The sequence below is a fragment of the Somniosus microcephalus genome, chromosome 1 (genome assembly GCF_052327205.1).
Source record: "Somniosus microcephalus isolate GS21.2 chromosome 1, FLI_Smic_1.0, whole genome shotgun sequence".
Taxonomy (NCBI): domain Eukaryota; kingdom Metazoa; phylum Chordata; class Chondrichthyes; order Squaliformes; family Somniosidae; genus Somniosus; species Somniosus microcephalus.
The window spans coordinates 97,150,710-97,163,209 of NC_140987.1; the positions used below are offsets into that span (position 1 = coordinate 97,150,710).

A 12,500-nucleotide genomic window follows, 5' to 3' on the forward strand; every position below is an offset into this window, starting at 1 on the left:
GCACTGGGATGGAATATAAACTTCCTAGCTCTTGCTCAACAGGTGAAATGTTGCTTTTGCTGTAGTCTAGAAAAAAGTATTAACTATTTATCTCCAACTTGGCTCAATGGTAGCAACATTTCAGAAGGTCATGCATTCAAGCCCTGCTCCAGGAGTGGACTAGAATAAAGGCAGGCACTCCAAGTCTGGTACTGTGTTGTTGAGATGTAGTCTTTTGATAATTCATTAAAATAAGATCCTCACTTTCTGCTCAGGTGGAGATAAAAGATCCCATTGCACCAAGAACAGGAGAGCTCTCCTAGTGTCTCAAGTCATTTATTTCTCAACCAACACTACCAAAGCAAGTTAATTGGTTATTTATCACATTACTGTTTGAGACTTCAACAAATTGGCTGCTGTGCATACCTACATAACATCTACTTCAAAAAGGTTACCCATTAGCTAGGAAGCACTTGGATGACAAATCCTTTCGTGCTCTAACCTTAGCATGGTCAATTAAAATATCTGTCCAGAAAATGAGATGCACCATTTTGACAATTCAAATTACTACTAGAAAGTTACCCACACTTCAACTCTTGAAAAAGGAGTCCAGTACACAATTAAAAAAAGTTGGACTTACAGCAATTAACTTCATCACTTCCATCTTTGCAGTCACTATCTCCATCACAGTACCAGTGATGATTAAGGCATTCACCCGAATCACACAGGAACTCGCGAGGAGAGCAGGTTACAGGAGGAAGGGTGTTCCCACAACGTGCAGGAGATTCATCAGACTGGTCAGCACAATCAATGTTGTTGTCACACACCCAACGTAAGGAGATACATTCAGAACTATTGCACTGAAATTCATATGGGCGACAGACATTTGGAGCACAGCCTTTTTCATCACTTCCATCACCACAGTCATCTTCACCATTGCAGATAAATGTCTTGGAAATGCATCTGCCATTGGAGCAGGTAAACTCTAGTAGACTGCAAATAAAAGTGCCTGAAAAAAAAAAAGTTAAACTATTAAACAGAACTCAATTTTGAATGCAGAAACCAAGTACTCCTTTTTGGCACAGCAGTTTATAGAGTGTTGCTCAAGTATACACATCAACCTGATCCACTGATATGGCTTGTGCATTTCAATGGATTGAAGCAAGTGTTTGTGGAAGTTCTACTGAAGTGGTACATCTCCCTACCATCAAGGGTAACTGTTTAAAGCAGCCTCAATTTTTTTGCAATTACTCACTTCCAATCTCCCTCACTTCAATGCACATCTATCTGGGTTGTCAAAGCAAAGTCAAAAGCAGCACACTGGCAAATAGAATGCTTGTTGGGAAATTGTAATGTTTCATGAGGAAGAGGAACACCTGAAGTATCAGTATTGATTTAGTATGGATTCATGCTTAAAGTGAGCAAGAGCACTTCAGTTCACAATAGCCCCATTTTGTTTTTATTTAAGAGTTAAAAGGGATAGTTTCTGCTCTGAGCAGAATTGGTGATCTGGGCACAAAGCTCCTGCTCCGCTTGAGTTTCTGCTCACTTATTTGCCCATCACCAAATGCAAAATCTGCCATGAACTAGTACAATCAGCCAGCATTTTAAATATATCCAGCAATATTTTTAAATGTTTTAAGAGTGATATGGTGCAGTTTGATTAACAGTTTAAAACAAGTTCACAAAAAGCATTTTTAATCAGTCAATCCACCACTTCAGTAATTAGATTTTAAATTACTGAAAGTGACTCCATATACAGAACCATTTGCTAGTTATATTGGAGTACAGTCTTCTTGTCAGTCCCTCTGAACCAGAGATGACTTGCTTCCACATTAAAAAGGAGTTCAGGTGATTGATTAGGACAATATGGGACCTACAGTCCGTCACAGGTGGGGCAGACGGTGGTTGAAGGGGCAGGCGTGGTGCTTAGATTGACGTGCACTGCTTGCGCTTGGCTTCCATTTACTCCCAGCAAAGACTCTAGGTGTTCAGCACCTTCCCGGATGCTTCTCCACTGTGTAGACTTGGGCCAGGGATTCCCAGGTGTCAGTGGGGATGTTGCACTTTCAAGGAGGCTTTGAGGGTGTCCTTGAAGAGTTTCCTCTGCCCACCAAGTAGAGCGCTGGTTTTGTGAGTCTCGTATCGGGCATGTGGACAATGTGACCTGTCCATCGGAGCTGATCAAGTGTGGTCAAAGCTTTGATGCTGGCCTGAGTGAGAACACAGTGCGCCTATCCTGCCAATCCACTCATGCTTTGAGGTGCCTGCTGTACATGGTCCATGTCTGAGGCTTACAGCAGGGCAGGCATCACTGCTGCTCTGTAGACCATGAGCTTAGTGCCAGGTTTGAGGTCCTGGTCTTCAAACACTTTCCTCAGGTGACCAAAGGCAGCACTGGCACACTGAAGGCAGTGTTGGAGTCATCAACATCTGCCCTTGACAGTAGGCTCCAGAGGTATGGAAAGTGGTCCACATTGTCAAAGGCCTGGTTGTGGATTTTGATAATCAGGGGCAGTACTGTGGCAAGGGACCTTAGCCTTACACTAAACATCTACAGGACAATGCTCTTGTACACGTCGGTGAAGGTGGATGATGGTTTGGAGTTCGACCTGAGTGCAGATGCAAGCATCATCTGCATACTGTAATTAGACAGGATGGGACGACCTTGGATCTGGACTGGAGGCGACAGAGGTTGAACAGTTTCTTGTTTGTTCTGTAAACAAAGAATCCTCAATCGCCTTCTCCCAGTGGCCAAAAGAGCTCCTCCCAGAGTCAATGTGGATTCCACCCACTAAGGGGCACAATGGACATGATCTTAACCATGTGTCACTTACAAGAGACATGCAGGAAACAGCACCAACTGCTGTACAAGGCCTTTGACACTGTCAACCATGAGGGTTTATGGAGTGTCCTCAAATTCAGCTGCCCTCAAAAGTTTGTCACAATCTTCTGCCTGCTTCACGATGACATGCAAGCCATGATCTTGACCAATGGATCCACCACAGAACCAATTCACATAGGGACTGGGGTCAAGCAAGGCGGAGTCATTGCACCACTCTTCTCTATCTTCCTTGCTGCAATGCTCTATCTCACCCTCAGTAAGCTCCCTGCTGGAGTGGAGTATAGTAGTTTAACTACATTCAAAAGTTTTTAAAGTGTGCCCATTAGTGTCCTTGTGCCCAAAAGAATCAGCTTAATTTTTGGAGCCTGCAAAAGGAGTGCAATTAGCAGGAACTCAATGGCGATGGGGAGTGGCCAGCTTCTAGCACAATTTTTTTTATATATAAAACAAGCACAAAAGATTGCAGAAATTGGATTGTGCAGGTTATGGCAAAAAACTAGCACTATGGAGTGGAAACTTTACCCCAAAGTATCTGCATCATCAGGTCGACAGTCCCTGCTGCCAAGTTGCTCTGGTGAGGTACAAGGAGGACAAAACCTCCAGAGCAGCTGTATGGAAAGAGATGTGGTTCCAGACTAGCCCAAGGATTTAGAAGCAGGTGATCCATAGAAACTATGCTACTAGCTGTTAATCAAACCTGTTACATCTTCAACTTTTACTAGTTCTGATGAAGGGTCACAGACCTGAAACCATTAACTGTTTCTCCATGGATGCCACTTGACCTGCTGAGTTTCCAGCATTTTCTGTTACTTCAGATTTCCAGCATCTGCAGTATTTTGCTATTCTACTAGTTGTGTATTCAGCATATCCAGCCTGTATGATGCTTTCTGGAGTTGACTACTTCAGCACAACTCTGATCATTCCAAATTCACAGCTCATGACTTTCAATTTGGCCACAGAGATACTAGTCAGCAAGATCATGGAATGATCAGCAGGTCCATATGAAGATGAGAAATAATTGATTTTTGAAGTCAAAGTTTTTGGTAACTAGGTCCATGGATTTTCCCCAACTTAGAATAGACATGCTTTTGTTAGACAATGGAAATAGTGGATATTGGAATTTTAAGCAATTATTGACCAATTAAAACAAGTATGACATTGTATAAGCAATTAACTTAATGGGAACAAAAGGCAACCATAATTGGAAACTAAGCTAAAATGTTACAAGCAGGCTAAACCAGAGGCTGGTCTTATTGTTAAACAAATATTAAGGCATCAAAAGTTAAAGAAATCCAAAACAAAACTACACATGACTTAAACTAGCTATTGACCTAGGTCAATAGCTAGTTCAAAAGAACAAGTGTAAAGTGAGTTCAAGAGCATAAAGCAAGGCATATGTTTTGAATGAAGTAGTCATGCAGCACACTTGTCCAGATAAGGTTTGTGGGGGAAAAAGTTTTTGGCACCATCAGCCTAATGCTTTGTTGCATAAAAAGCCAAATGAGATACTAACTAGCATTATTTACAGAATAAAATAGCAGCAAGATCACTCCAGTACTAGTTAAACCCCATTGGGAATCCTGCAAACTGATATAATTTTGCTTGCTTATAACAGCAGACAACACAATTAAGGAAATTGGGCTTAATTTCATGTATTAGAAAGGAATGGGGATGGCCCAATAGTTAAAATTATGAGCAATTGAAGTCAAGACAAAAACTAGTGGATATTCTTAAAAACTCAAGTCATTATTTTATTTACCTTATGTCAAGTGTTACTTATTGAAACAAAGAAATAAGTTGAAGAAAATCACATTTCTGGGGTGGCAGTGTGGAAGAAAAGCAAGAATGCAGTGAAAAGGTAGGTAAAATTATGAAAAGCTTTAGAGCCAGATTTTAAAAATGTTTAGGCACAAACTAAATGGCTGTATGCTGGAGCAATAACTTTAGTTCCATGCATTTACTACAGCCAAACTATTACTTAAGTACCTTCTACAAAACTGGGCAAAGCATTCTGTTGTACACGGCAGTGTTAGTTTGGAGTACAACACGCCAGATCAATTCAAGGTTCTGCCCCTCCAATTATGATCTTGTCTTTGGGCATTAGCCAAAACAAAGCTGAGACTCAATCTTGGAAGTAGCCTACCACAATTCTCTTCATCACTGCCATTATCACAGTCCTTTCCTCCATCACATTTCCAGGAAGTAGGAATACACTGATGAGGCCCAGGGCCACAGCTTATTTCATTTGCATGACATGTTCTTGCACCTGGAACAAAGACATAACAGTAGTTAACTATGTGTTCTTCCAATCTCACCTACTGCAAGTCAAAGTTAGACATTACATGTATGCTTGGGATACATATGCAGAAATCTTCTGCCTGATGAGGTTAATCTAGCCTATTCATTTAAAAGAGGTCAGGTGGCCCCAATGCAGCAGCTTAAGATTGGATTTATTACCACAGGTAAAAAACTATGAAATGGTGAAGAAACCACCTACTGCATAGTACTTCCACATCCTTTTGGCTACTCAGATCAACACTTCAAATTTATATTGTCACTTAAATAGAGGCATGCTTTATTTTCCATGCAGCACTAAGCACCCAAGATTGAGGTATTTATGGCCAGATTAGTTTATTACATACATAAGCCAACAAAACCTGTAGGTGCACATGAAGCTTGCAAAAAAAAACTTAACAGATGCTCACAAGCATTGGCAGGACCATAAAAATGCCAAAACAAATGGAAGCAACAAAGTTGGATGGGGAAGGTTATGCTAATGAGGTAAGGGAACAAAGTAATTCTTCAGGTGACAAAATCACATTGGAGTCATTGTGCTGAATGAAATAGTTAGTGTACTAAACTAAAGTACATTTATTTCATAATTTCCCTGTGGATTGGAAGGTATGTAACCCCACTCTTCAAGGAGGGAAGAGAAAACAGAAGAAGACATCAGTAGTAAGGAAAATGCTAGAGTCCATTAGGGGACATGGTAACAGGGCACTTAAATTAGTTAGAGCCACAATTTTATGAAAGGGAAATAGTGTTTGACAATTCAATTAGAGTTTTGATGGTGTAACTGACAAGTAGATAAAGGGAACCAGCAAGTGTAGTATATTTAGATTTTCAAAAGGCATTCTATGAGGCTGTTACACAAGATTAGGGCTCATGGGATTGGGGGTAATGTTACCCTTAGCCAATCCTGAAATGAAGGTGAGAAAACAGTAGGAATAAATAGGTAATTGTCAGATTGGCAGGTTGTAACTAGCAGAGGTGCCACAAGGATCATGCACAAGCCTCAGCTATTTACAAACTAGATCAATGACTTAGATGAGGGGTCAGAGTGCAATGTATCCAGGTTTGCTGATAAAGCTAGGTGGGAAAGTAAGCTATGAGGAGGATCCAAAGAGGCTGCAGAGGGTTATAAACAGGTTAGCTGAGTGGGCAAGGTGGCAGATGGAGTATAATGTGGGGAAATGTGAAATTATCCACTGAGAAATAGATTAAATTTTTTTTTTTTTTTTTTTTTTTTTAAATAAATAAAAAGGCTAGTAAATGTTGGTATGCAGAGGGATTTGGGTGTCCTTGTACACAAATCAAAGTTCACAAGCAGGTACAGCAAGCAATTAGGAAGGCAAATGGTATGTTAGCCTTTATTACAAAAGGGTTGAAGTACAAAAGTGTCACTGCAATTATATTGGGCTTTGGCGAGACCACACCTGGAGTACAGTGTGCAGTTTTGGTCTCCTTATCCAAGGAAGAATATACTTGCCATAGAGAGTGCAACAAAAGTTCACTAGATTGATTCCTGGGAGGAGATGGAGTAAGATGGGCCTATATTCTCTGGAGTTTAAGAATGAAAGGTGATCTCATTGAAAAGTATAAAATTCTTGAGGGCTTGCTAGGGTAGATGCTGAGAGGTTATTTCCCCTGGCTGGAGAATCAAACTAGGGGGCAGTGGGTCAGTCATTTAGGATAGATGGAGAAATGTCTTCACTCGTGAATCTTTGGAATTCACTACCCCAGAAGGCTGTGGATGCTCAGTCGTTGAGTATATTTAAGACCGATAGATTTTGGACACTAAGGGAATAAAGGGATATGGGGATAGGGCAGGAAAGTGGAGTTGAGGTAGATCAACTATGATCTTATTGAATGGTGTAGGCCAAAGGGCCATATGGCTTACTCTTGCTCCTCTATGTTCTTATGATGGAACATGATTGACAAAGTGCAGCATAGAAAGATAATTGATTAAAATGAATGAAAAGCAGAACAGGGTGCAGAGGCTTCTCATTCCTGCCTAGTACAATACTTACTACAGACTTCTGGACTTTCATCTGATCCATCTTCACAGTCAGATCTACCGTCACACTGCCATTTACTGAGCACGCAATGTCCACTGTGGCAGACAAAGTCAGATGTTCCACAGGTGGTCTTAGCTTATGGAAAGAATACACTTTTTAGTATTTATGGCTCAGAATCTTACTTTTCCAACCAATTCTTACAAACATAACTATAGCTGACTTATATTCAAAGTGTACAGAATACTACAGGGCATTCCACTATAGATATAGATAGAGAGAGAGGAGTGCCACTTAGTGAATGCATTTGAAAGTCATCAAGTCTAGTTCTCAAATTCTATATTCTGACCAGCTCCAATTATGCCAAGGCTTCAGAAGGAGAGAGTCATTATAGGGGAGCACCTCATGCCATTTACTAGAATGATACCAGGGATGAGGGACTACGTGGAGAGACTCTAGAAGCTAGGATTGTTCTCCTTAGAGCAGAGGAGAAGAGGAGATTGAATAGAGGTGTTTAAAATTATGAGCAATGATGATAGAGTAGGGAGAAATGATTTCCATTGGCAGGTGGGTTAGTAACCAGTGGGCACAGTTTTAAGGTAATTGGCAAAAGAACTAGAGGGGATTAAGGAGAAAGGATGTCAAAGCAGGTTTAATAATTGGATAAATACTTAGGAGGAAAAATTTGCAGGGCAATGGAGAAGAGCAGGGCAGTGGGACTAATTGGATAGCTTTCTAAAGAGCTGGCACAGGTACAATGGGCCGAATAGCTGTATGATTGATCAGATTTTCATAGAGCCTCAAAAGTAGTGAATAGTTATTGATCTATGAAGCAACTTTAGGCAAATAGCAGAGTTCCTTGACAAATTTGAAGGTTATGCTTGACTGGAAAACAAGTAACCCAATAAAAATCTTGTATCGTATGCATTACTTGCAAGTGTCACTTAGTGTTGCACTGTCCCCATCATTCCTATACTGGTGAACAACCACAAGTCTGCAAGTATTAAAAATAGTACAGTACATCACACTGCTTAACAAATACCCACATCAACACAGGACTTAGATTGACCTTCCCATAAAGACAATGTGCTGCAGACCAATGACACTTTTAAAAAGGGACACACCAAGTAGCTTGGCAGAATATGTATACTGGAGTGTTCCTATCCTTGGACAGCACATCCCCAACTTACTGTAGTGACTGGAGATTTAAAATTATGCACTAGCAAACATTTCATTACAGGGTTTCCAGAATCCCCTCTTCACCATTTACCTGCTGCACTTCTGTAGGCAATTGGGCAGCATCTAAATGCATGCTGACTACACCTAGGTCTACTTCTAATCACTTACATTTCATGAGCTTCTATGCTGTCAAATTGTGTCAGCCATATTTTAGTTTCTGCTACTGTTGCCTTGGCTATTTACTCAGGTTGAAAGACAATGTGAAACCTCAGAATGCTGTGCAAATTGAGTTTCAACCCTCATTTCAATTTGCTAAACTCTTTCATCCCCACCCCTCCCATATTTGAACTCAGGCACTGTGCTGATCCACAGCACTAGCCAGCTCAACACAAGTCAATCACTTACCACAGTCACTTTCATCACTACCATCAGTACAATCATCATCTCCATCACATCTCCACAGTAAAGGTACACAGCGTCCATTTCTGCACTGAAACAGTGATGCATCACAGGAAGCTTTTGAGCCTTCAAAGAGAAACAAAACATGGTTGAATTATTTAGAAAAAAAATATTGAATGTCAGGCAGGTTGAGGCAGCTAATATGGCACTTACTGGCCAAATCAGTTGTTTTTTCCTTCTGGTAGATAATGAACAGATTCAGATTTTAATCTGCAGATTTATTCATAAGTAAATCTATTTTCTTCAAAGGCTACACAAATTTGTCAACTCCTTATGGACAGCTTTAACATTGAATTATTGCACTAAAAAGATGAATCCAGAGATGAGGCAAGTGACAGCCCTCAACAAGGCAGCATTTGACAGAATGGCACCAAAGAGCCTTGGTAAAATTGAAGTCAATAGGGATCAGGGAAAATGCCACTGGCTGAGTCACACTTAACACAAAGGATGGTTGTGGTTGTTGGAGGCCAATCACAACCCCAGGAAATCACTGCAGGAGTTCCTCAGGGCAGTGTCCTCGGCCCAACAATCTTCAGCTGCTTCAATGACTTCCCCTCCATCATAAGGACAGACATGGGGATGATCGCTGATGATTGTACAGTGTTCAGTTCCATTTGCAACTTCAGATAATAAGCAGTCTGTGCTCATATGCAGCAAGACCTGGACAACATCCAGGCTTGGGCTGAAGTGGCAAGTAACATTCACACCACACAAGTGCCAGGCAATGGCCATCTCCCAAGAGTGTCTAACCACCTCCGACATACAGCATTACCATCATCTAATCCCACACCAAAATCCTTGGGGGCTCATCATGGACAAGAAACTCAACTGGACCAGCCACAGATACTGTGGCTACAAGAACAGGTCAGAGGCTAGGTATTCTGCAGCAAGTGACTCAAGCTTTTCCATCACCTACAAGGCAGTCAGGAGTGTGATGGAATACTCTTCACTTGCCTGGATGAGTGTAGCTCCAGCAACAGTCCAGAAGCTTAATACCATCCAGGACAGAGCAGTTCACTTGATTGGCATCCCAACTACCACCACACCATAGCTGCAGTGTGTACTATCTACAAGAGGCACTGCAGCAACTCACCCAGGTTTTTTTTGACAACACCTCCCAAACCTGCAAACTCTACCAACTGAAGAGGACAAGGGCAGCAGATGCATGGGACCAATGGTCCCTGTAAGCTGTGCTGCTATGCAGTGCTTCAGGGGTCTCACGCAGCCAGCTTTTCAATAGGAAAACCACACATGCTGCGTTTTGAATGGGCTGTGCAGTCGTGAAAAAAAATTACATGGATCATTGCACGGGACCCCCACCAAATCTCACACCATCCTGACTAGGAAACAGATCTCAGTTCCTTCATCGTCACTTGGTCAAAATCCTGGACCTCAGTACCAGCGCTATTGTACTTTCACCACACAGACTGCAGCAGTTCAAGGCAATAGCTCACCACCACATTTAATGGAAATTAGTGATGGCAATAAATGCAGACTTGGCAGTAACACACATCCCATGAATGATTAAGGAAAGGTTGATAAATGGCAAGGTTGGTCAGGTTTAGGACACTACACAGTCCATGTTCTATATGGAGTTTAGGTTTTGAAGTTAGCTTCCCCTATTGGGGTTGGAACTACTCCCAAGATATCAAAACTAGACACCCATTTAATGATTAAAAATGAAGGTGACAATACAATTTTAATGCATTTGAGTAATCCACAAATGTATTAGCCACATTGTATTAAAAAGGCACTATTAATGCACCATTCCAAGATTAAAAGGAAAAAAAATTCATTTTAGAATGTCAAAGTCCTTTACACCCAATGAAGTACTTTTGAAGTGTAGTAACTATTGTAATGTAGGAAATGCAGCAACCAATTCATGCACAGCAAGGTCCCACAAACAATGTGATAATGACCAGATAAGCTGTTTAGGTTCAGAGATGTTGGCCAGGACACCAAGAGAACTCCCCTGCTCCTCTTTGGATGGTGCTATAGGCTCCGAGGTTCAACATCTCATCCAAAAGATAGTACAACACTCCCTCATACTGCCGGCCCAGATTATGTGCTCATCACTTGAGCCCACAACCTTCTGACTCAGAGGCACGAGCACTGAACCAAGGCTGACTCATTTCAATCTCAGAAGCCAAGAGCAACAGCCCAGCCCAACTAAAAAAACAGCCATTTCCTCTAGTCTGTACAGGTTTAGTGTTACACCAGCAATGTGGCAAGTCAGCCATAGGGGCAAGAATCATGCCACTTCATATTCCTTGGATATCAAAAGACTACAGAACATTCAGTTCTTTGAGTTTGAAGACCACCAATGGGCACTTTACTAGTAGATATTATGAATGCTAGACTAATACACTAAAATATGGACCTTCTAATTAAAAACAAAAACACCCATGTCACAGCCATATTGGTCATACCAAGCTGAAGACACTCACTCAAATTACCTACTGCCCAGCAACTATATACACTGCAGAAATATAAAATTGAAAAATCAATTTACAATGCTCAACTTGACCAAAACAACCAGGCTGGTGAAGACAATTACATAGTCTGCACCAACAAAAATTAATTTACAAAACTAAATGTTGGTTACTGCAATCCTTTAGCTGAATGGGAGAGGAGGTGGAGGGTGGAGTCAACTTCCTTAATGTGAATGGTAATTGCAGTACACGGATGACTGCACTTACAGTTGAATGAGCTAAAATTGCATATTTTCATAGCAATGGATTTGGGTTGACTGGAAACACTTCCTGAAAAGTGCTCGCTTGGTTCTGCAGGTGGGCCATTAGAGATGTAGTGAAGTGAAATAGATTCAAGGGAGTCGATGGAAATGCAGACAACAAAGCAATAAAAAAGGGTTTTATTATCTGCAGTGATTTTTACATAAGGAAAATTACCAATTTCCAGATGCCCCCCCGATGGGGTACGTAAATTTATCAGGACATACTGTGACATTTTATTCGACATCTGTTGCAAATTATGCATGTCGTATTTCCCTCGCAGTGACCGCTTCCAGTTTTAAACCAAGACTTCCACAAACTAATTTCAATTTCACAGCCTAGAAACAATTACATTACTCACCATTTACGAATCTGGTCGGATTTAAACATACTACTAACTGCAGCAACAAGGCTACACGAAAAGGAATCATGTCACTGTTTCAATCTAAAGCAGGAGTCCAAGTCAGCTTGCTATAGTAATGGTTTGACCCCCAACTTAACTATACTGAGATAGACAAAAAAATAATATATCCATCTACTCAGCGACTTGCTCTTATATCACAATTCCGCTGCTGTCCGATACAACTGATTGGTCAATGTGTGCCCCAATCCAATTACCTCATTAAATAACTCCGGGGCAATTCCGGATCTGTCGCTGCAGCCGCATGGCTGAATGGAATCGGATGACGATCAGCTGAATGTTATTATTTGTTAGTTAACCGATCTCACGAATAATTTCAAAATATGCGGTGAAAGGTTCTCACAAAGGAGGTTTAACTCTCGAACTATTAGATCCATTCTCTCCACCACCCCACCTCTGTTTTCTTTTTAATTTATCGGGCCTGAAAGAGAACTCTACTGCCACTTGGATGATCCATTTATTGGGGGATGGATGTGCTAGGGGGCAATGAGCGGCAACTCTTCGTGATAATAAATTCAGCTTTTAAAGATACAAGCTTCCAAGTATATCAATAGTGAAATAGTTCAAGTTTTACTTATCAAATATCTTGA

The 12,500-nt window shown here is 41.1% G+C and overlaps 1 protein-coding gene across 2 annotated transcripts in view; it reads right to left on the reverse strand.

Moving 5' to 3' along the window:
* Positions 1-12,021, reverse strand: part of LOC147124247 (uncharacterized) — a 68,205-nt gene extending 56,184 nt beyond the window's left edge. Inside the window, exons 1-5 of one of the 2 annotated variants that reach the window (XM_085984233.1) lie at positions 11,851-12,021; positions 8,704-8,823; positions 7,135-7,257; positions 4,968-5,090; positions 620-988 (exon numbers count right to left, since the gene is read on the reverse strand). In XM_085984233.1, the coding sequence (XP_085840359.1) occupies positions 620-988; positions 4,968-5,090; positions 7,135-7,257; positions 8,704-8,823; positions 11,851-11,920 (805 nt within the window). In that variant the 5' untranslated portion in view covers positions 11,921-12,021. The remainder of the gene's footprint in view (positions 1-619; positions 989-4,967; positions 5,091-7,134; positions 7,258-8,703; positions 8,824-11,850) is intronic. The other variant, XM_085984227.1, reaches the window with a different exon arrangement.
* Between the last annotated feature and the right edge of the window lie 479 nt (positions 12,022-12,500).